This window comes from Ovis aries, chromosome 2 (assembly GCF_016772045.2).
Source record: "Ovis aries strain OAR_USU_Benz2616 breed Rambouillet chromosome 2, ARS-UI_Ramb_v3.0, whole genome shotgun sequence".
Lineage (NCBI taxonomy): Eukaryota > Metazoa > Chordata > Mammalia > Artiodactyla > Bovidae > Ovis > Ovis aries.
This window is the reverse complement of record NC_056055.1, coordinates 141411980-141437792: the sequence shown is the minus strand read 5'-3', so window position 1 is coordinate 141437792 and position 25813 is coordinate 141411980. Positions and strand designations below refer to the sequence as shown.

At 41.7% G+C, this 25813-nt stretch overlaps 1 protein-coding gene across 3 annotated transcripts in view; it reads right to left on the bottom strand.

Moving 5' to 3' along the window:
- Positions 1-3: 3 nt before the first annotated feature.
- STK39 (serine/threonine kinase 39) overlaps positions 4-25813 on the bottom strand; it is a 317482-nt gene continuing 291672 nt past the window's right edge. For 2 of the 3 annotated variants that reach the window (XM_060409809.1, XM_060409810.1), the window contains exon 17: positions 4-20349. In XM_060409809.1, the coding sequence (XP_060265792.1) occupies positions 20171-20349 (179 nt within the window). In that variant the 3' untranslated portion in view covers positions 4-20170. The remainder of the gene's footprint in view (positions 20350-25813) is intronic. The other variant, XM_027964892.3, reaches the window with a different exon arrangement.

Here is a 25813-nt window from a genome sequence, read left to right as displayed (position 1 = left end):
CTCTCTTTGTGCAATAATACACGTTTATTTTCCTTTTACCTCTGCAGTCATCTTTGAGTAATTATTGTGTAAACAATAGAATGGAATGAAATTACATTAAGTTGTATGCAAATGGCTCTAGAACACCTTAACAATTATGACAAGGCAATTATAAATAACTTTTTTTTTTCCTTAGTAATATATATTTGCTTTTTAAAGTACATTAAAGAGCTGCCATATCTAGGGTTAGCTAGGAAAGAGCAAATGGTACCATCTGGGAGCCACCACCCTGAAAGTTTAGACTCCAATTTTGAAAATCTGATGGTTTACTATTCCATAATATATAGTCAAGCAGAGGGCGATTTGGGTTGAAAGTATTTATTCTTGAAACTTAACAGCGTTTTACCTTTTAGTCATTGCACAAAACCCTTTTTCTATTATTTTTCACTCCATCTGGGTATTCTGCAGAATTTCAAGTAAAACACAGATTCTGGTATTTTCAAGTTTATCACCTTTGGAACGACAGATTCTATCAATCATTTCAGGAGACATCAAATCAGAGGTGGGTACATAATTAGCAATCTAACAGAATGGTGCCATTTTATAGAGCATCCTAAACATTCCAGTGAAGCAAAACTTACATATGCCACTTTATGTAGAGGAAATTTTAGATCTGAGACTATTCCAGAGTAAAGCAGCCTCAGGCACATTCTTAATATGAATTTTTTTTTTTTTTCCACAAGGCACCTCCCTCTCCCAGGAGACAATCAGATTGTGAACTGGTTTTCAGGCAAACCAAAAGAGTAAGCATCCTAGTTCCTAATTCAGTCATTTCAAAAATCACAAGTTATAAATACTTGAAAGATAGACCTGAAATTTTTTGTTTAAATACCAAGAGTAACTGCAGGAAGCATATATAATCAAAAACTTTTTTTTTCTTTCTTATAGCTAAGGTGTGTAATGCATAAATATATGAAAAATAAAATTCACAGTCAGTTTGAAAACTAGAATTCAAGTTTGGCTAATAAATCTTAATTTTATAAGTATATTAATTTCTAAATACAACATAAGAGGCAGTATTGTCAGATGTACAATTAAAGTATCATAACAGAAAGGACAACAATGAGAGAAATAGGCTTCTGATAGAAAAGATTCCTTTTGTTGCCAATAAATAGGACCACCTGAGTGTTTCAGATTCTTTTCACTTAAGGGAGATCCAAATTGGTTGCTGAGGATATTAAATAGCTTTTGAAAAACGGAGCAACAGTCGTGCAGCTGTGGCATTTGCTTGTTCTCATACTGTGGGTTGCTAGAGAATAAAGCAGAACTCAGTGTTGTTAAGTTTAAAAAAATTTCTCTTTTATCCCATTACGCTGAAGCCGGCCTCTTCACAATCCTCTGATTTTGCTAGGGGGTGGGAGGAAGTGGCAGGAAAGGCTGGAGGGAGGGTGTGGCGAGGGGAGGCATGACAGATCAGGGCGACATCAAGGGACAGGTATCAGCTGACACTCAACTGAGCAAACCCGATCAGCTTCACTTCGTCGGGAATCTCCGACCCATCACAGCCGGAAGCCTGAAAAGGTAAAAAGAAAGCCTCAGTGCTGGTTGGTTGGCAGAGGCCTTCTACAGAGTTGTTCGTGGGCAGGCGGGTCCCTGTGCAGTCTATGGGGTCAGGGGTTCCATCTCCACCAGCAGACATGCTAAGAATCCCTTTCTCCAGTGACTCCTGGGTGTCACCTGCTCTGAGAAATCTGATCATCAGGCCCACTGAGGACAGAGGCGAAAGGCTTTGTTGCTCATGAAATGGAACCGCCAGTGAGCCAGCCACAGGACTGCTGGGAAGGTACATACACATCCTCAACAACGACCATGTAAAATGTAGTTTAAAATATGCCTTACTGGCACCCCACTCCAGCACTCTTGCCTTGAAAATCCCCATGGATGGAGGAGCCTAGTGGGCTGCAGTCCATGGGGTCGCTAAGTTGGACACGACTGAGCGACTTCACTTTCACTTTTCGTTTTCACACACTGGAGAAGGCAATGGCAACCCACTTCAGTGTTCGTGCCTGTAGAATCCCAGGGATGGAGAAGCCTGGTGGGTTGCCATCTATAGGGTTACACAGAGTCAGACACGACTGAACTGACTTAGCAACATTAGCAACTTTTAAAAAAGACTATTATGAAAATGAGCAGAAGAGATCTAATAGGCCACACTCAAGGGTAAACTGGTCTTTACCAAAATCATCTCTGTCAAACTGCTCCTTATTGCCAAATTCAGACTTAAAACCACTAGACCATTCAGGTATGACCTAAATCCAATCCCTTATGATTATACAGTGGAAGTGAGAAATAGATTTAAGGGACTAGATCTGATAGACAAAGTGCCTGATGAACTATGGACGGAGGTTCGTGACATTGTACAGGAGACAGGGATCAAGACCATCCCCATGGAAAAGAAATGCAAAAAAGTAAAATGGCTGTCTGAGGAGGCCTTACAAATAGCTGCGAAAAGCAAAGGAGAAAAAAAAAAAAAGATATACTCATTTGAATGCAGAGTTCCAAAGAATAGCAAGGAGAGATAAGAAAGCCTTCCTCACGATCAATGCAAAGAAATAGAAGAAAACAACAGAATGGGAGAGACGAGAGATCTCTTTAAGAAAATTCGAGATACCAAGGGAACATTTCATGCAAAGATGGGCTCGATAAAGGACAGAAATGGTATGGACCTAACAGAAGCAGAAGATATTAAGAAGAGGTGGCAAGAATACACAGAAGAACTGTACAAAAAAGAGCTTCATGACTAAGATAATCATGATGGTGTGATCACTCACTTACAGCCAGATATCCTGGAATGTGAAGTCAAATGGGCCTTAGAAAGCATCACTATGAACAAAGCTAGTGGAGGTGATGGAATTCCAGTTGAGCTGTTTCAAATCCTGAAAGATGATGCTGTGAAAGTGCTGCACTCAACATGCCAACAAATTAGGAAAACTCAGCAGTGGCCACAGGACTGGAAATGGTCAGTTTTCATTCCAATCCCAAAGAAAGGCAATGCCAAAGAATGCTCAAACTACCACATAATTGCAGTCATCTCACACGCTAGTAAAGTAATGCTCAAAATTCTCCAAGCCAGGCTTCAGCTGTATGTGAACCATGAACTTTCAGATGTTCAAGCTGGTTTTAGAAAAGGCAGAGGAACCAGAGCTCAAATTGCCAACATCCGCTGGATCATCAAAAAAGCAAGAGAGTTCCAGAAAAACATCTATTTCTGATTTATTGAGTATGCCAAAGTCTTTGACTGTGTGGATAATAATAAACTGTGGAAAATTCTTCAAGAGATGGGAATACCAGACCACCTGACCTGCTTCCTGAGAAACCTATATGCAGGTCAGGAAGCAACAGTTAGAACTGGACATGGAACAACAGACTGTTCCAAATAGGAAAAGGAGTACCTCAAGGCTGTATATTGTCACCCTGCTTATTTAACTTCTATGCAGAGTACGTCCTGAGAAACACTGGGCTGGAAGAAGCACACGATGGAATCAAGATTGCCGGGAGAAATATCAATCACCTCAAATATGCAGATGACACCACCCTTCTGGCAGAAAGTGAAGAGGAACTAAAAAGCCTCTTGATGAAAGTGAAAGAGGAGAGCGAAAAAGTTGGCTTAAAGCTCAACATTCAGAAAACGAAGATCATGGCATCTGGTCCCATCATTCATGGGAAACAGTAACTTACTTTATATTTGGGGGCTCCTAAATCACTGCAGATGATGATTGCAGCCATGAAATTAAAGGATGCTTCATTTCAGTTCAGTTGCTCAGTCATGTCCGACTCATTGTGACCCCATGAATCACAGCACGCCGGGCATCCCTGTCCATCATCAACTCTGGGAGTTCACTCAGACTCACGTCTTTCGAGTCACTGATGCCATCCAGCCATCTCATCCTCTGTCATCCCCTTCTCCTCCTGCCTCCAATCCCCCCCAGCATCAGAGTCTTTCCCAATGAGTCAACTCTTTGCATGAAGTGGCCAAAGTACTGGAGTTTCAGCTTTAGCATCATTCCTTCCAAAAGAAATCCCAGGGCTGATCTCCTTCAGAATGGATTGGTTGGATCTCCATGCAGTCCAAAAAGATGCTTACTCCTTGGAAGAAAAGTTATGACCAACCTAGATAGCATATTAAAAAGCAGAGACATTACTTTGCCAACAAAGGTCCGTCTAGCCAAGGCTATGGTTTTTCCAGTGGTCATGTATGGATGTGAGAGTTGGACTGTGAAGAAAGCTGAGCGCCGAAGAATTGATGCTTTTGAACTGTGGTGTTGGAGAAGACTCTTGAGAGTCCCTTGGACTGCGAGGAGATCCAACCAGTCCATTCTAAAGGAGATCAGTCCTGGGTGTTCATTGGAAGGACTGATGCTAAAGCTGAAACTCCAATACTTTGGCCACCTCATGCGAAGAGTTGACTCATTGGAAAAGACCCTGATGCTGGGAGGGACTGAGGGCAGGAGGAGAAGGGGACAACAAAGGATGAGATGGTTGGATGGCATCACCAACTTGATGAAGATGAGTTTGAGTAAACTCCAAGAGTTGGTGATGGACAGGGAGGCCTGGCATGCTGTGATTCTTAGGGTCGCAAGGATTCGGACACAACTGAGCAACTGAATTGAATTTTTACAGCGAAAGGTACTATTTTTCTATGACAGAATTTGTAAAAATTTAGGTCATATTTATTGCCTTAAAATTGGCCCAGATTACAAAATGCAAAGTACTTAATCATGTCAAAATCCAAAGAAACTGTAAATAAGCCCTTGCCCATCAAAATTCTCACTGGCACCAATTCACAACTTATTCTCCCCTTTACCTCCCTTTCCTATACGGTGACTCAGTAGTAAAAGAATCTGCCTGCAATGCAGGAGACGCAGGTTCGATCCCTGCTTGGGAAGATCTCCTGGAGAAGGAAATGACTACCTACTCCCAGTATTCTTGCCTGGAGAATTTAATGAACAGAGGAGCCTGGCGGGCTACAGTCCATGGGGTCGCAAAGAGTTGGACACGACTGAGAAACTAATCTATAGACACATAGAGTACTCAGACCACCATTCTAAATTGCCTCTACAGTACATAAATCAGAACTGGACATTACGTAAGTACCACAAAGCGGGGTGAGAAAAGTTTGAATGTCTGGGAATGGGCAATTAATTACCAAAGGGACATAGGAACCTTTTCTTGGCTGAGTGCCTGCTAAATAATTGAGAAAACAACTAGTTTCCCAGGGTCAAAAGCCCTTTCCAATCCTCACAGTGAAGCTGCTTAGCACTGTTCTAAAAAACTGTACAAAAACTCAGCCCTTTGCCAACCGCAGCATTTTCCTTTAAAATAGGCAGCTAATTATAACATATAACTTGAATATTTAATATTTAAATATTTAAAATAATTATCCTTAACATTCAGTGTGAGCAGTTATGCTCAATAAGAAAATCCATAGCCTAAAGAGTAGGAATATTAGCTAACATTTAAATAATTTACTTTGTGCCTGTCGATGTCTCTAGTTTCGACTGACAGATAAGATATTCGGTAAAGTACAATTTCCATTGTTTGCACTGCCAGGGGCAGAAAGATCAGAAGCTCTCCTTATCACTGCTAACAAAGCAGCACAGGCAGAAAATCTTCTCAGCTGAGATTTCTGGTGGGTGTTTATCACACCAGCACCAGTGATCTTTACCACCACACCGCCCTCCCCCGCCATCCGACCAATCTTCTACTCCCACCGTTTCTTGACATCTCTTCCTAATCCGTCCCTTCTTCTCTCCTTGTAGCTATTGCTAACATCCCTTCCTCAACTCACTGATGGGGGCAGAGATGTTCTGTGTAGAAAACGGACAAACATCTGAGGTCAAACTGTTGCTGTTGTCAAGTGTGAAGCCACATCCAGGCATTTGAAAGCTGTTATCAGAAATCTGGCACTGTGACTAGCAGGAGCCGAACATAGCTAGAAATAAAAACTAAGTCCTTGTGGTGAAGGGTAATAAAGTGAGAATTTGTGTAACCAAAGCAGTGATTATGTGGGTATAGGGAGGCCATGTCCCATTCTAGGTTTTGTCTCCTGGCAAAGTGATTATGTGGGTATAGGGAGGCCATGTCCCATTCTAGGTTTTGTCTCCTGGCAAAGAGGCACAGGCCAGGTGACTGGCTTTGCTTCAGGACACTCAGCCTTCCCTCCTCCATGTTGCTAGCTCTGATTTAAGCCTCTTAAATCAGAGGCCTTAAATCCTCTTAAATCCTTACCTCTTTGTGGCCTGCAAAATGATCATGAGGACAACAAGCAAATGATACTGAAATCTACACAAAAGAGACCAGAAACCCTTAAGGCAGCAGTTCTCAAATTATCAAGAACTCCAAATGATTATGTCCATGTGGATTATATTTATTGTACTTAGAAATATTAAATATTTATATAAACAAATGTGATTTAAACTTAGAAGCTACTGCACAGTAAAGAAAATAATAAACAAAATGAAAAGATAACCTACAGAATGGGGTAAAATATTTGCAAACGATGCCACCGACAAGGGTTTCATTTCTAGTATACAAAGAACTCAAAGAAACAAACAACCCAATCAAAAAATGGGCAGAGGACCTAAATAGAGATGTCTCCAAAGAAATACAAATGGCCAATAACCACACGAAGAGATGCTCAACATCACTGATTACTAGCGAAATACGAATCTACAATGATGTACCACCTCATACCAGTCAGAACAGCCACAAATGCTAGAATATGGAGAAAAGGGAGCCCTCCTACACTGTTGGTGGAAGTATCAGTTGTTGCAGCCACTGTGGAAACCAGTATAGAGGGTTCTCAGAAAAGCAAAGATAGAATTACCTACCCTACAACCCAGCAGTCCCATTGTAGATAACAGTCCCAGTCTGTTATGTACAACACACAAACAGACTCACAGACATAAAGACTTGTGGTTGCCAAGGGGAATGAGAGGGGGGCAGTGATGGATTGGGAGCTTGGGGTTAGCAGATGCAAACTATCACATAGAAAAACAAGGATCTACTCTATAGCAGGGACAGCTTACAATCAATATTCTATAATAAACCATAATAGGAAAGAATGTGTGTGTGTACATATATAAATCACTTTGCTGTACAGCAGAAATTAACACATTGTAAATCAACTTCAATAAAAATATTTTTAATAATGTTAAAGTACTGAATCTATTTTAAAACATAAAATATGATTAAGTTATATTGTATTTACTGTCTTAGAAAATAAAAGGTGTTTCTAAAGTACTCAGTTACTGATTCACTAAACATTACAGAAATAAGCCCACGGCATGCTAATAGTTTCCCAAAACAAAATTAAGAGTGGCCCTGCTTTTTACACTTTCTTAGATCTCAAATGTTTTGCTTCATAAAAATGGCCAGATTCTCACACCTGCATGTGCAGTCACTCGACTGCTGTTTTCCTTAAAGTATACAAAGAAAATCCAGTCTCTCACAAATATCTAGTTGGAAAAGGGGAGAGTATCTTAACAGCCTTTCCAAATAATTGCGGACACCACATGTTACTATGCCAAAACTTTCCAAGTGCTATTTTCATAAAGCTTAGTTGCAATGTAAAATGTAAAACCAACATGTTAAACTTTTCATAAATGTTAAGGTAAACATCGGTCTATTTTAATGGATCTTTTACTATGTATAATTTTTCAGCATCACTGAGCTAGCAAATGTTCCAAATGCTGACATATTATACAGTATCAATACATTATTATCTATTACCAATCTCATCGGATAAAGCTTTAAATACTGAGGGTAGGGTTGTGTGTGTGGGGGTGTGGGGGTGTCTGTCAAACTGACTACGGCAGATACACAAGTTTTCTAAAACCCTGTTTTTTGCTTGAAATGTGAAATTTCTTATTGACAACAAATACTGTCCATTGTTTTCCTTTAAGTGTCAGGCTTACTGGGTTCATTTTCAAACAAATGTCTGCCAGATCCCTAGTCTGAAGAGCCAATGTTTCTCAGCTGTTCTTCCAAGTAAAAGTGATGTTCCATGAAAAAAAAAAAAGCTAGTTTGGCTCACAACTCTATCTCACCAGTTCTTTTCCTCGAGACAACCATCACACTTAAGGTACTGAAGAAATGCTTCCCATCTCATCACACAGAATACTAAAAAGATGTGTTCTCATCTGGGGATTTAAGCCAGTTGCCCTTACTTTTAAAATTTTTATGTATTTATGGAGTGATAGAATGAGTGCTTTAAAGATGATGGCTATTACCACAGTTTGATGTTTCTGCTTTGGTTTCTGCCCACATTACTAGGTTGGACCACAGTGGCTTTTACACCAATGTTAACACTATGGGAAAAGCCAAGTAACATCTTAGTATTCTTATGAACATTCAGGATCCCTTAAAATAAAAAAGTCTCAAGGAACCCCAGAAGTTCAAGACCCACACTTAGAGAACCTCCACTTCAAAGGAAAATGTACACGTTCTCAGGAGCTTACCGTGGCGGTGGAACACGACTACCGGCGCTCAAGTGCCTGTGCTGATTCCTGAACGTCCCCACCAGCCTGCAGGTGTGGCTCTCATCGTGTGGAGGAGCTTCAGATGTGGCTGTCCAACGTCAATCCTAAGAATTCCCTCCACTGCCAGCCTGGGTGCGCTTTGGAACCACCAGGAGAGTTTGAAAACATACCCGCGCCCATGTCCACTCCAGGAGTTGTGACTGAACTGGTCTGGGGTGTGGCCTGGCACTGGGATTTTCTCAGCTCCCCAGGGAAGTCAGTGGAGTCTGAGAACCTCTCTTCTACCCTAGCATCCCCTTTCCTTTAGAGCCATGGTTCCCAAACTTTAGCATCAGAATCACCCCGAGAGTGTGTTAACACAGGTTCCTGTGCCTGATTCCCTCCAGATTCTGATTCCTCAGGCCTGGGATGGAACCCCAGAATTCACATTTTTATAAAGGTTCCAGGTGAAGCTGACACTGTCCGTCTGAGGACCACACTTTGCAGAACCATTGTTTCAGACTGAATAGGAGACAGAGCTGCTACATGGGCCTTCTTGAACTGAGAGTCTCAGCAGGAGGAGTAAGTCAATACTCTCAGCTACTTTTTATATCATTTGAGCCCTGGCTTTATGTGTACTTTGGGAAATATCACCTTAAACACTCAGCCTTGATAAATAAGGCTCTTTGGCCATTAATTACCAAAATGCATATAAAACTGCTATCTGTTCAACATCAATAATTATTAGAGAAATGTACCAGCTCACACCAGTCAAAATGTCCATCATTCAAAAGCCTACAAGTAACAAATGCTAGAGAGAGTGTGGAGAAAACGGAACTCTCCTATGCTGATGTCACAGCCACCATGGAAAATAGCATGGAGGTCCTCAGAACACTAAAAATAGAACTACCATGTGACCCAGCAATCCCACTTCTGGGTACAAATCCACACAAGACTCTAATCCAAAAAGATACCTGCACCCCTAAGTTCATAGCAGCACTATTCACAACACAGGGAAACAACCTGAGTGTCCACGGACAGATGAATGGGTAAAGAAGACATGGCGCATATACACGATGGAATACGACTGAGCTGTACGACAGAAAGAACTAATGCCATTCGCAGCAACATGAGCAACCTAGAGATGATCCTACTTAAGCGAAGTAAGTCAGAAAGACAAACACCAAACCATATCACTTACACGTGAAATCTAAAATACTACACAAACGAACATATCTTCGACACAGAAACAATCAGGCATATAGAGAACAGACTGATGGTTGCCAAGGGACAGTGGGCTGGGGAAGGGATGGCGGCTGGGGTGAGCAGATTTAGCAGATGTAAGCTTTTATGTATAGGATGAATAAACAACAAGCTCCTACTGTATAGCACAGAAAACTATATGCAGTATCCTTTGATAAACCATCATGAAAAAGAACATTAAAAAAGAATATATAACTTTTCTGTATAGCAGAAATTAACACACTGTAAATCAACTAGACTTCAATAAAAAATTGCTGTCTGCAATGCATGTTAGTAAACTTCAGAAACTAAGTTCATACTGCTCATATGTGTACCACTGCTAGTGCTAAGTCACTTCAGTCGTGTCCGACTCCGTGCAACCCCAGAGACGGCAGCCCACCAGGCTCCCCCGTCCCTGGGATTCTCCAGGCAAGAACACTGGAGTGAGTTGCCGTTTCCTTCTCCAATGCATGAAAGAGAAAAGTGAATGTGAAGTTGCTCAGTCGGGTCTGACTCTTAGCGACCCCATGGACTGCAGCCTGCCAGGCCCCTCCGCCCATGGGATTTACCAGTTGGATGTTAATTAAAACAATGGAGGGGTTGGAGGTGCCAGCCCTCCAAACAGTCAGAAATCCACATATAACTTACATTTGGCCCTCCTTAAATATGGTTCCTCTATATCTGCAAGTTGAACTAACCACAGATTGTTATTACTATTGTATTTATTGAAAAAAATTCATGTCTAATTGGATCATGCAGTTCAAACCTATGTTGTTCAAGGGTCAGCTGTACTTACAATTTGTGTTCTATCTTCTCTCTCTCTGTTGCTCTTTAGTCATTAAGTCATATCTTACTCTTGTGACCCCATGGACTGTAGCCTGCCAGGCTCCTCTGTCCATGGGATTCTCTGGGCAACAATGGGTTGCTATTTCTTTTTCCAGTTCTATCTTCAAGGGCAAATTAAATATTTTGTATTGTCACTAACCCAGTCTCAAAAATTCCACATTGAAAGCAGCAAGACTTACCTACTTTACAAAACTGCCAGGTAGCAAATTAAAAAATGACTTAAAAAACATTTATGAAAACTTGCCTCAAGGCTTACAACAATAAAACCATACTGATAATCTCAAACCCAAAGCACGTACTACTTGAGCTGAAATGCCCTCTATGCCTGAACCGCTTTGTTGAAAGCGAAAAGGTTTCTGATCTCCCTGTTTCTAGCAGTGCCAACAACGGAAATCATACTTCACTTATCTTTCCTGTCAAATGAAGCTATAGAGATCTCACTGGGTGGAGGAAAAAAAGTAAATGTATTTCTTTAAATAACAATAGCCTTGCCCCTCAAGGCCATTTTTTAAAAAAATTAAAATATATACACAGATATACAAGACACACCTTTTTAAGCTTGAGCCAAATATTTCTTAATAGTGGTGGGAGCTAAGAGGAAAGAGACTGGAGAATGAGTTGTCCACATATGACATGCTTCCCAGCCTTGGCTAAACACTGGGACTACCAGAGGGTGCTTTCAAAGTTCCTGCCCAGGCTGCAGGAAGAACAATTAGGCTATCTGCAATAGGACCCACTCATGAGTAATTGTCTAAAGTGTCCTCACCATCCCTGGAGTGAAACCACTGGGCAGCCAGTTGAAGAACCACAGTATTAATAATTACATAATGTTCAGGCCCCTGACATTCTCCTTTAAAAGCAAACAAAGTGCTGAGATGAAAATGATAAACAGCTGAAGGACTAGGAGCAGTAGCAGAAGGAAAACTGCTTCTAAAACACTTTGATCTAAATAACCAAACTGGGTCTCTGTGGTTTTACTGGGATGTTAAGTGTCCCACACTTAACATGAATCAAGGCAGATTGGAAGTGGTCAGATGGCAACAGTGAACGTCGACATTCTAGGAATCAGAGAACTAAAATGGACTGGAATGGGTGAATTTAATTCAGATGACCATTATATCTACTCCTGCGGGCAGGAATCCCTCAGAAGAAATGGAGCAGCCATCATGGTCAACAAGAGAGTCTGAAATGCAGTACTTGATTGCAGTCTCAAAAACGACAGAATGATCTCTGTTCGTCTCCAAGGCAAGCCATTCAATATCACAGTAATCCAAGTCTATGCCCCAACCAGTAATGCTGAAGAAGCTGACGTTGAACGGTTCTATGAAGACCTACAAGACCTTTTAGAACTGACACTCAAAAAAGATGTCCTTTTCATTATAGGGGACTGGAATGCAAAAGTAGGAAGTCAAGAAACACCTGGAGTAACAGGCAAATTTGGCCTTGGAAGAGACAATGAAGCAGGGCAAAGACTAATAGAGTTTTGCCAAAAAAATGCACTGGTCATAGCAAACACCCTCTTCCAACAACACAAGAGAAGACTCTACACATGGACATCACCAGATGGTCAACACTGAAATCAGATTGATTATATTCTTTGCAGCCAAAGATGGAGAAGCTCTATACAGTCAACAAAAACAAGACCAGGAGCTGACTGTGGCTCAGATCATAAACTCCTTATTGGCAAATTCAGACTTAAATTGAAGAAAGTAGGGAAAACCACTAGATCATTCAGGTAGGACCTATATCAATTCCCTTATGATTATACAGTGAAAGTGAGAAATAGATTTAAGGGCCTAGATCTGATAGATAGAGTGCCTGATGAACTATGGAATGAGGTTTGTGACACTGTACAGGAGACAGGGATCAAGACCATCCCCATGGAAAAGAAATGCAAGAAAGAAAAATGGCTGTCTGGGGAGGCCTTACAAATAGCTGTGAAAAGAAGAGAGGCGAAAAGCAAAGGAGAAAAGGAAAGATACAAGCAGCTGAATGCAGAGTTCCAAAGAATAGCAAGAAGAGATAAGAAAGCCTTCTTCAGCGATCAATGCAAAGAAATAGAGGAAAACAACAGAATGGGAGAGACGAGAGATGTCTTCAAGAAAATTAGAGATACCAAGGGAACATTTCATGCAAAGATGGGCTCGATAAAGGATAGAAATGGTATGGACCTAACAGAAGCAGAAGATATTAAGAAGAGGTGGCAAGAATACACAGAAGAACTGTACAAAAGATCTTCATGATCCAGATAATCATGATGGTATGATCACTAATCTAGAGCCAGACATCCTGGAATGTGAAGTCAAGTGGGCCTTAGAAACCATCACTATGAACAAAGCTAGTGGAGGTGATGGAATTCCAATTGAGCTATTTAAAATCCTGAAAGATGATGCTGTGAAAGTGCTGCACTCAATATGCCAGCAAATTTGGAAAACTCAGCAGTGGCCACAGGACTGAAAAAGGTCAGTTTTCATTCCAATTCCAAAGAAAGGCAATGCCAAAGAATGCTCAAACTACTGCACAATTGCACTCATCTCACATGCTAGTAAAGTAATGCTCAAAATGCTCAGAGCCAGGCTTCCGCAATATGTGAACCGTGAACTTCCAGATGTTCAAGCTGGTTTTAGAAAAGGCAGAGGAACCAGAGGTCAAATTGTCAACATCTGCTGGATCATGGAAAAAGCAAGAGAGTTCCAGAAAAACATCTATTTCTGGTTTATTGAGTATGCCAAAGCCTTTGACTGTGTGGATCACAATAAACTGTGGAAAATTCTGAAAGAGATGGGAATACCAGACCACCTGACCTGCTTCTTGAGAAACCTATATGCAGGTCAGGAAGCAACATTAACTGGACATGGAACAACAGACTGGTTCCAAATAGGAAAAGGAGTACCTCAAGGCTGTATATTGTCACCCTGCTTATTTAACTTCTATGCAGAGTACATCATGAGAAACGCTGGGCTGGAAGAAGCACAAGCTGGAATCAAGATTGCTGGGAGAAATATCAATCACCTCAGATATGCAGATACCACCACCCTTAAGGCAGAAAGTGAAGAGGAATTAAAAAGCCTCTTGATGAAAGTGAAAGAGGAGAGTGAAAAAGTTGGCTTAAAGCTCAACATTCAGAAAACGAAGATCATGGCATCCGGTCCCATGACTTCATGGGAAATAGATGGGGAAACAGTGGAAACAGTGTCAGACTTTATTTTTTGGGCTCCAAAATCACTGCAGATGGTGATTGCAGCCATGAAATTAAAAGATGCTTACTCCTTGGAAGAAAAGTTATGACACAACCTAGATAGCATGTTAAAAAGCAGAGGCATTACTTTGCCAACAAAAGTCTGTCTAATCAAGGCTATGGTTTTTCCAGTGGTCACATATGGATGTGAGAGTTGGACTGTGAAGAAAGCTGAGCGCAAAAGAATTGATGCTTTTGAACTGTGGTGTTGGAGAAGACTCTTGAGAGTCCCTTGGACTGCAAGGAGATCCAACCAGTCCATTCTGAAGGAGATCAGCCCTGGGTGTTCTTTGAAGGAAATGATGCTGAAGCTGAAACTCCAGTACTTTGGCCACCTCATGCGAAGAGTTGACTCACTGGAAAAGACTTTGATCCTGGGGGATTGGGGGCAGGAGGAGAAGGGGACGATGGAGGATGAGATGGCTGGATGGCATCACCGACTCGATGGACATGAGTCTGAGTGAACTCCGGCAGTTGGTGATGGACAGGGACGCCTGGAGTGCTGCGATTCATGGGGTCGCAAAGAGTCGGACACGACTGAGAGACTGAACTGAAGTAAGTGTCCCACAGACGATTAAGCCAAGAAGCAGTTCAAACGAGCTCTGTCCAGTGGGTCTCAAACTGGCTGGCAACTGAGAACCACAAAGAAAACCTCTCAGGCTTTAACTAACTAGAGCTGATGGAAAGGTAAATGACAGAAATAGACCGTCATTCCTGAGTTTGGCTTTATTTAGCATCTTTATCTTTTGAGGAAAAACCATCACTTTTCATTCACTGGGCATGCCACACATTACTGCATTCTCAAGCCATAAGGGAGAAGAAACACTTGCAAGACTCTCCTGCAGGCCTCCTGCACCAGACAGGCCAGTATCACTCTGCTGAAGGTACAAAGGAGATCTGGTCTCAACCAGTGTGTGTCCAGTCATCCAAAAGGGGACTCCACAAAGAAACAGAAAACTATAGTACCATAAGGGTGCAAGGTCCTGACTGTACGACTGAACAGCTGTTGAGCGTGGGGCCATGATGCTAGACCAGAGTTGAACTCCCAGCTTTTGCACCAGATGATCTTGGGCAAGTTAACCTCACAGAGCCTCTGATTCCCCAAACATGGAATGGACCCCATGACATCACCATCCTGGGGGATCATGAGGAGTAAATTAACTGAGATGGTGTAAAATACTTCATGCTCTGTTCTGCAGACAGTGGATGCGCATGAAACAGCAGTGATTCCTGTCATTTCTACAGGCAAGGCCAAGGGCTTCTGACAGAGACTTAAAAAGAGGGCATGAAGCTGAGGTCACAATCTTAGTTTTCAGGGATCAAAACAAGGTAAAGAAAAGAATGATGGCTCAAGCTTTTAAAATGAGGCTTGTGTTATTCTGATGAAGTTTAATTATGATCAGTTCAGTCGCTCAGTCGTGTCCGACTCTTTGTGACCCCATGAACCCCAGCATGCTAGGCCTCCCTCTCCGTCACCAACTCCTAGAGTTTACCCAAACCCATGTCCATTGAGTCTGTGATGCCATCCAACCATCTCATCCTCTGTTGTCCCCTTTTCCTCCTGCCTTCAATCTTTCCCAACATCAGGGTCTTTCCAAATGAGTCAGCTCTTTGCATCAGGTGGCCAAAATGTTGGAGTTTCAGCTTCATTAGCCCTTCCAATGAACACCCAGGACTGATCTCCTTTAGGATGGACTGGTTGAATCTCCTTGCAGTCCAAGGGACTCGCAAGAGTCTTCTCCAACACCACAGTTCAAAAGCATCAATTCTTCGGCACTCAGCTTTCTTTATAGTCCAGCTCTCACATCCATACATGACTACTGGAAAAACCATAGCCTTGATTAGATGGACCTTTGTTGACAAAGTAATGTCTCTGCTTTTTAATATGCTGTCTAGGTTGGTCATAACCTTCCTTCCAAGGATTAAGTGTCTTTTAATTTCATGGCTGTAGTCACCATCTGCAGTGATTTTGGAGCCCAGAAAAATAAAGTCTGACACTGTTTCTACTGTTTCCCCATCTATTTGCCATGAAGTGATGGGGCTGGACGCCATGATCTTAGTTTTCTGAATGTTGAGCTTTAAGCCAACTTTTTCACTCTCCTCTTTCACTTTCATTAAGAGGCTCTTTAGTTCTTCTTCACTTTCTGCTCTAAGGGTGGTGGTATCTGCATATCTGAAGTTATTAATATTTCTCCTGGCAATACTGATTCCAGCTTGTGCTTCTTCCAGTCCAGCATTTCTCATGATGTACTCTGCATTTAAGTTAAATAAGCAGGGTGACAACATACAGCCTTGAAGTACTCCTTTTCCTATTTGGAACCAGTCTATTGTTCCATGTCCAGGAGATCCAAGACAGAAGAGCCTCTAGATGTACATCAGAGACACAAATAAGATTCTATACCATTTTGTTAGGTAGGAAGTTAAGGGATGAGGGATTAAGGTGACCTAGCTAAAAAGGATGCAAGCTGATTTCTAAACCCTACCACAGAAACGCCCAGGAGAGCTCACAGATATGCTACAAAAAGAACCTCAGAGATTTTTCCAACTCTGCAAGTACGCCCTAGGCACACAGTGGATACAAACTAACCACAGGGGCTTCTCCAGCTCCAGCACATGCACAGCTGTGTCAAGTAACGTTAGGCAGCTAGCAGTCTGTAAAGGATTCATAAATATTCTATACATACATACATTTGATTATAACAGACTGAATTATGCAAAAGACATAAGTAATAGAGCCTGTTGTGCAACTTGCAAGTGTCAATCAAAACTCTCAGTCCCCACCCATCTAGATGAATATGTGAAATCACTATTTTGCATGTGCCCAGACATGTCCCATTCCCTGATTGTCCGTGAGTGTACCTATTTGCATTTTGCACAGGACATGAACCAAGAGGAGGAGACAGGGAGTACAAAAAGGGAAGTCAAGAGGCATCATTGACACTCCAGGGCTGGCCATCTTCGGCCTATTTAATAAAAAGAGCTTGAGCTGTAACCAGTCTCTTGTTTCAAACCCTTCCTACTATGAGACAGGAGCCGAGAAATCCTGCCTGCTTGAGCTGTAACAAGATTAGAACTGAGGGAGAGAAATACACCAACCTAAAAATTTCAATATAATATAACCTTTCTGAGAGAGAATACTGGAGAAGAATCAAGACCAGGACTGGATGTCCGAAACAGCTTGCTGGATAAGTGAAATTAGAGCAGAAAACTGGAATGTGCCTAGGTATTGGTGAGTCAGAGACCAGGCTGGGTGAAGCTGGGGGACTAGGATATTTTAGTAAGAGGGAAAAGTACATTCAAAGGGTCAGTGGAGGAAAATAGGAACAGGACTAGAGAAAAAAATGAATGAATGGGGCGTGGGGTAAAGAAAGGCAGAGCAGGATCTAAAGGAGGTTTGATTGGGCTGTACTTCCTTAGACATGTTGTTTGAGTTTCACAAGAGGACAGTGGAGAGTCAGTCAAGTATCTGGGGGCATTTTGGAATTAAGGATTCATGGCAGATAGATGGGGAAACAGTGGTTGACTTTATCTTTCTGGGCTCCAAAATCACTGCAGATGGTGATTGCAGCGATGAAATTAAAAGACGCTTGCTCCTTGGAAGAAAAGTTATGACACAACCTAGACAGCATATTAAAAAGCAGAGACATTACTTTGCCAACAAAGGTCCGTCTAATCAAGGCTATGGTTTTTCCAGTAGTCACGTATGGATGTGAGAGTTGGACTATAAAGAAGGCTGAGTGCCGAAGAATGGATGCTTTTGAACTGTGGTGTTGGAGAAGACTCTTGAGAGTCCCTTGGACTGCAAGGAGATCCAACCAGTCCAACCTAAAGGAGATCAGTCCTGGGTGTTCATTGGAAGGACTGATGTTGAAGCTGAAACTCCAATATTTTGGCCACCTGATGTGAAGAGCTGACTCATTGGAAAAGACCTTGATGTTGGGAAAGATTGAGGGCAGGAGGAGAAGGGGATGACAGAGGATGAGATGGTTGGATGGCATCACCAACTCAATGGACATGAGTTTGAGTAAACTCTGGGAGTTGGTGATGGACAGGGAGGGCTGGTGTGCTGCGGTTTATGGGGTCGCAAAGAGTCGGACATGACTGAGCGACTGAACTGAACTGGAATTAAGGAAGAATTACTCAGGTTAGAGCCTCATTGTGGTAAACAGAGCTGGAGGCTGGCAAGTTGTAGGCAGTAAGTGCAGTTCCGGAAGAGGATCCCACTAGGGGGGCTGAGGATGGGGAGGAAGACAGACTCAAGAGAGGGAATCCAGGGAACTAACAAACTGGTGAGAGAAGATGAGGGAGAGTTCCACATTATTCTTATGGTTTATCTAGGGACATTACAGAGGGTGTTTTTACAAAACCTTCAGTACTATGAATGGACTTCCCTGGTGGCTCAGATGGTGAAGCGTCTGTCTACAATGCAGGAGACCCAGGTTCGAGCCCTCGGTTGGGAAGATCCCCTGGAGAAGGAAATGGCAATCCACTCCAGTACTATTGCCTGGAGAATCCCATGGACAGAGGAGGCTGGTAGGCTACAGTCTATGGGGTCACAAAGAGCCGGACACGACTGAGCGGCTTCACTTTCACTTTCAGTACTATGAAAGGGCTGGGGTAGACACTCCTATTTTATAGGTAAGAGAATTTAGAGACAATGAGAATAAGCCAGCATTAAAGTTTTAATCTCTTGTCCCTAGGTTTACATGTTCAAAGTTTGGAAAATGTCCTGGAGGTATTATATGCTGTAACTTCTTTTTTTTTTTTGCAGAATAAAAAATGAATAAAGAAACGTTAATTCTGACTTGAAATGCAGACACGGGGTGCCATTTTTCTTGTCCATATATCCTCATACAAATGAAATATGTTTACAAGATGCAAGTGAATTACAAACATAACAGAAGTGGAAAGAAGAGTCCTAAGCTAGAAGATAAATTTCCCAATTTGTTAATTTCTCACTCTTTGTCCGACTAAAATGTTCTTTGATTATATCAAAAGAAAATTAATTTCTTCAGCTGAATTCTTTCTGTGAAAGTCTTTGTGTTTTTCTTTTGTCACTCAGCCTGGCCACCTGAAATTAGATGAGGAGCAAGGTCCAGAAAGCTAATTAGCACTAGGCTAACATTTACTGTAACGAATCATTTAGCATTTTTTGGCCATGCACATTTTTCCATTAAATTTTCACAAGAAATAAAAAAGACCATTAATATGTTGTGCACAGCAAAGTGTTGGTCATCTAGATCTTAAATTGCTTAGCACTCTGGCTGGCCCTTGCTAAGATTAATTTATAATTTAAAAAAATTAGTCATTTACTATACCGTCTGCAAAAACTTTCCAGAAAAGCATCACTTTTGACTAGCTGGACTTCTCTCCATTTCTAGCCAGGATAACAGGCTCTTAGTTTCACAAGGACCCCAGAATGCTCCATATCTGTATCTCTGTGGCCACCCTAGTTTATAAGCTTAAAATCTACTAGTGCAGAAAAACTGCTGGAATATTTCCTCTCTATGAGAATCTGTTACTGTGATTTGAAACGTGGAGTTAAAACGTCATGTCTTTGTTCACTAGCTTTCAGAGCGCAGTTCTACAATCGCTTCCAGTTACTTAAACCACTTCTACAACAATCGGCCTCAGTTTTTAAAAAGTTAGGACCACTTGGCTTTGTTAAGAGTGTTGCTTTGAACTCAGATTAATTTGTCTGTCTGGTCAAGTTGCCGTACAAACTGGAAGCAAAAGGGGACAGACTTCAGGACTTCTCAAATGGCTACTCTTAAAGATGTGATGGTAAAAGAACAAACCACAATTATGGAAGAGGAAATTTCCAGTCATGATTAGAAAAGTATTCCCAAGTCATAAAAAAGAACAAAATAATGCCAATTTGCAGCAATGTGGATGGATGCAGAGATTGTCATAATGAGTTACAGTAAGTCAGAGAAAGACAAATATCATATGATACCAGGTATATGTGGAATCTAAAAAAATGGCACAAATGAACTTATTTACAAAACAAATAAGAGTCACAGATGTAGAAAAGAAGCTTATGGTCATCAGTGGGGAAAGGGGAGGTGACAGATAAATTGGGAGACTGAAACTGCCATATACATACTACATAAAATATATAACTAGTAAGGACCTACTGTATAGCACAGGGAACTCTACTCAATACTCTGTACAGACATATACAGGAAAAGAGTCTGGAAAAAAAGCAGATATATGTATAACTGGTTCACTTTACTGTATACCTGAAACTAACACACCCTTCTAAATCAATTATACTCTAATTAAAAAAAAAAAATTCTCATGTTGACCAGCCAAATAACGAATGCAGAAATGGATTCCTACTTCCCTACCCCTGCAAACCAACAACAGAATTATGCAACAGGTTCTTAAATGATATTACTATTACTTGTTGGCACAGCATGGCGAAATCTTTACCTTCATTCCATAACTTTTCACTTACCAACTTAAATGTCAATGTTTTTAAAGCTTTGGGATCATCTACAATCTTCTGTAAATTAGCAGCCACTGTAAAATATAAACACAGAGAAAAAGTGTCCACATTATTTCCAATAACAGTGGATTTTCACATCAGTGCTTCAGAAAATTTGACTAATGATGCAATAACCTGCAAAATAATTTCTTCCACAGACATTCAAAGTCCATATAAATGACCAAATTACTCTCATAAAGACATTTTCTACCACAGCCTACATCTTCAGTGCATCAATTAATCAGTGTACACTGGTCCCACATTTTCTACAAAAAAAGAGAAATTATTTACTAGCGGAAAGTATAAAATGATAGTAGCCCCCAGTGTTTCCACTACCTGGATTTTCTCAACACTCATTAATAAGAGATGTATTAGCCAGGACAGGGTAGTTCAAAACAAAGAGGAAACTGGTTTCTCTGGAAATAATAGGTCAGCATTTTGAACTCCTGTCCCTATAAATTCACTCAGTAATAAAACACAGTGGATAACCTCCACAACTCAGGCATGTGTCTTAGTGCTTTCAGAGTACAGTGATCTGTCAAAGCAGTGAATACCACCCTGAGCAACACGTGAGTTGGCTGAACAGGGTCAAGTACTAGAGGTTGTCCATTTGGAGCTCAGTAGTGCAGATACATTTTTAGTAATAGCCAGATTCATCAGAGATCTGTCCTGCTCTCTGTGGCGCCATGATGCTTCATGGAGAAGTCAGCCTTCCCTGCATAGGGTCCTGTTTATGAACAGGATTCTCATGAGATGATGCTGATAGAAATTTAACACCTTGCTCCTTCTACCTCCAAACCCAAAGTATAAAGCATTCAATGTCAAGTACATGCTGTTGGTCCAAGACAGAGAAGTTGGTATTGAAGAAATTAAGAGAAAGTCCTGTCCATCATTTTTATTTTCCAAGAGGAAAATCCCCTGCCACTTCAATAATCAGCCATCTAAAAAGCTGTCTGAAAACTTGAAGAAAAAATTTAAGAGAAAAATAGTAAACATAAACATTTTGAGAAAAATGTTTCAAGTATAAAGTTTCTAAGTAGAAAATAATCTGTGCAAATTTTATTTTTCTCTAAGGTAGGCTGAAAACAACCTAGATACATGGAGTTTTGACAGAATAGTTTCATTTAATCCATCTGCTGCAGAGGAAAAAAATGAAAATTAAATCTTCACTACGGCCTGTTTCTCTTCATAAACCGTAATTGCAAACACCGTTTTATCTTCATCTTGACCTCTTAATACTCCCAGTCTGAGTAACTGACAAAGTTTCATGTGCTAACACCCCTCGCCCCCATCCATCTTTTTCTCTCCCATGTTTTTGCCCACACAAGCAAATGTACACACACATCACATAGAGACCCTGAGCCACCAACCTCCATCTTCTTTTGGCTTCCTCCACAGTTTCCCAAACTTATCTCAGATACAAAAATCATCTGCTAATCAACGAGAAATACCGGCTCATGGAGTGCAAAGCTCTGCTGTAAAATTCTGCCCACTAAAGCCAGTATGATGTCAGGGCATTCTGACTATACGCAGATTGCAGCAACTGAACAGAGTCACCCTCTTCTTAAAGCATAAAAGTGTTCTAATAGTTCTTTGGATCTGAGCTGATTTCATGAGTGGCCATAAAGTCCCCACATGAATTTCAGCCCTTTCATTAGAGTCTCTCCACTAATGCAGATGATTTACTGCCTTGTTCTGGGTCATCTATTTCCAGTCTGCGCTCTAACGTTCCGCCAAAAGCAGAGCTGCGTCCTACACTAATTCACAACCCTCTCTCTGGTGGACACACATCTGCGCTAGGGCTAGTTTCCAAGGAACGTGGCTAGAAGCAGGCTCCAGCCTGGAGGGCAACACTGAGCTGCTGGCATCTGAAACAATCATCCCAGAAACCACATCCCCAGTTGTGAACCCTGCACCTCGAAGGACATTAGAAATTCAAATTCTGTCTTCTGCTCAAAGCAAAAATAGCAAAACTGGCCACTTACCTGATTACTTATCCCAGCTGCTAGGCTTATTTTCAATTTAGTTGATTCTAATTTGTTGTAAAGTGCTACAAAATAACTTCATTTAACTGACATCACATAAAATTCAGGGTGATGCTAATTCCTCTTCTAGCAGCAATGCTCATTAAAAAGATGGGTGTCACTGTTTTCTCCCTTCTCCTGACTGCACCTGGAGTTCTAAAATAAAAAAACACTCCTTACCTGGAACGTGACCTAAGAAGGAAGGGCTGGTTGTTACTTTAGACTTCCTCAAGTATGTGCTGATAACTTCATCTTTTAAGATACTCTAGTTTCAAAAAAAAAAAAAAAAAAAAAGGCGGGGGGGGGGGGCCTTCTAAACTCAGTGATCGTCAACTCGTTTCGGATCCCTCTCAGCTTTCCCAAGTAAGACTCACTCACCTAGTTTCTGAGGCAGACTCTGTGTTACTTCTTGAACTTGTCCCTCCCCTCCTCTCCAGCCCACTGCCTTTGGTCTTGGTGCTCTCTCTGTGTCTTGACCACACAGGACACAGGTGATACTCACTGAGGCCTTCTTGCCTACACTGGGGTACATGACACCCTTGTGTGAACAGTCTTTTTTTTTTTTTCTTTTTTCTTTTTTCTATTCTTGTGTCCCTGCATCACACTTCAGGCTTGGATCTCTATCAGGGCTAGAAGTTTCTGTCTGCTCTCTTGGATAACATCTGGCCTACATATTGTCCTTTATAAAGCTGTAATAATAACATTAACCACATGGGAGAAGGATGCTAATGTTCAATATTCCCGTGAATCTAACAGAGAAGGAAACAGGACTGTCCCAGGGGATAATGGAGTTGATATCTCTCTGGCAAACTAAGTCAGGCATTCCCCAGACACTGGCTTCTCGATAATTTCCTTGTACTACTCAAATTCTGCACACTTTGACAGCAAAGTCACAGTTGGATAATGGCTATTTACAGTTTGTGTTTGTATTCTGAGTGATCATTCAAAACATGAACTTTTCTCCCCACATGCTAGCATGTTTCACCTTCATCTCATATCATAGTGATGTTCTAATGGAGGTGACTTACTTGGAGCTATTCTCAAACAAAAGCTTTGGGGAAAAGCACACTACATGAACCCCAAGGCTGATGTATTCCCCGAGCAAGAAATTCTGAGACAAAAGCACAGACTTGGGTTACCTGACAAGATGATAACATCGTAGAATGTTTTACTCAAAGACACACCCTGTAGGTTGCATGGGTACAGAAAGGTGGCATAAGATTACAAAAATAGAGACGTGGGTGCCAAAAGAGAATTCAAGCTCGAAATAAGGAGGAGAGGAGAGGCTAGGAGGCTGGGTTTCTTAGATACTGCTGGAACACTACTGCAAAGTTATGGCTAATTAACAACTCAGTTCGGGACAAAGGAAGAGATCCACCCTATAATTTTCTCTAAATGTCTGGGCTCTTATCTTCAGGAGATGCAGCGCAGCACAGTGTGCAACAGCCTGAATTCTCCAGCCAGGGTGCCTGCGTTCAAATCCCCCCTCCTTAGAGCTGCATGGCCCCATGAACTTGGGCAAGGTTTCTTAGCCTCTTTGTGCTAAGAAGTTATGTGTCTGTAAGAGGTAGACGGTAATGGTGCCTACTAACAGGGTTGGTCTTAGGATTAAGTTAATAGCAAAGTGCTTAGAATGGTGCCTGATGTGTAGCAAGTGCATAATAAACATTAGCTTCTTGCCTCTACCCGGGACACCTGCAAATCTTAACTGGTTTCCTTGCCTTCAGTCTAAACGTCTCAAGAGCCCTGTTTCTCCTGGAGAATTTAAGTCATAAATTGGAACATGTTGCCTCCTTAGGTAATACTTTTAAATCGTTTCCATCAACTTTGGGATAAAGCTCAAGTTTTTAATGTGGTCCATCAGACCCTCCATGGTCCAGCCTCACCTACCTCCCTAGGTATTTTTTTTCTTTTTGCCATTTCCCACCCTGAAATTTTCCCAGGAAAAGTTCTGTAACCCTCACTCTCCTCTACCTCTCTACCACCAAGTATTGAAATTGTGTTTTTTTCATCTGATTTCCCCACTATATACTGATACCTCAGACAAAATCAGCCTTCTGTGCAAAAGGTTTAACTCTGACATACATGCATTCATTCCTGTTGTCCAGTCAGTAAGTCGTGTCCAGCTCTTTGTGACCCCGTGAACTGCAGCACGCCAGCCTTCCCTGTCCTTCACTATCTCCCAGAGTTTGCTCAAACTCACATCCATTGAGTCAGCAATGCCATCCAACCATCTCATCCTCTGTCGCCCTCTTCTCCTCTTGCCTTCAATCTTTCCCAGAATCAGGGTCTTTCCCAGTGAATCAGCTCTTCACATCAGGTGGTCAAAGCATTGGAACTTCAGCTTCAGCATCAGTCCTTCCAATGAATATTCAGGGCTGATTTCCTTTAGGACTGACTGGTTTGACTTCCTTGATGTCCAAGGGACTCTCAAGAGTCTTCTCCAGCACCATTATTAGTAAGCTTCAATTCCTCAGCGCTCAGCCTTCTTTACGGTCCAACTCTCACATCAGTACATGACTACTGGAAAAGCCATATATGTCATATATATATATATATGTCTCATATGTTTCATATATATATGAGACATATATCCACCTACACAGAAAGTGATGATTTTTCACGACCTCAACTGCTACACGTATAACCTCCACCATCTTCTCTAGATTTCTACAATAACCTGTTGTCTCCCTGCTCCCATCCCACTCACTCAGGTCTGACCTCCACCCAGCAATCAGATGAGCCTTCTAACATATAATTAGAGCATGTGACTTTTCTATTCAAAGTCCCCTGCCCGCTTTGCAGCTCAGAGTGAGAAAGCAGTCTCTACAAGGAGCAAGCCTCCCAGTCCACGTCTGACCTCATCCCACATAGTTCCATTTCCAGCTGCCCCTGCTCCAACCACAGCAGCCTCGGGTCTGCTTCCCAGGTGCTCAGAGCCAGCTTCCACTCAAGACCCTCTGTGCACGCTGTTCCCTGCTTCTCCATGACTCTCTCTTCCAAGCTGCTGCTCACATGTCTCCGGCTACCTTATCAATACCCCTACAGCCCACTCTCTACTTCTTTACCTAGAACTTTTTTCATAGCATTTATCATCACCAGACCTGCTATGTATTTATGAATTTCTGGATACAGCTTTTCACTCACCACCCCAATCCCCACAAAGCACAGAAACAGAAACTCCAGTGACTGCAGGAACTTCACCTGTCTGCTCATTGCTACGTTCCTAGTGCCTGACACGTAGTGTCAACACAGAGGGTTCTAAGACTCTCAAAATCTTGGGTTAATACCCTCTTACAGAAGAATTATTCATATCTTAGGAGGTCTACAAATGTGTCTCCTAAGCAGTAACCTAGTTTATTTTCCCAAAGCAAATCAATTAACTCTTGGCTCATCTCAAATGAATACTCAGTATCCCTAGGCAACCATGACTTTAAAGACTGGTCATCAACAGGCACATGGAAAATGCTCAGCA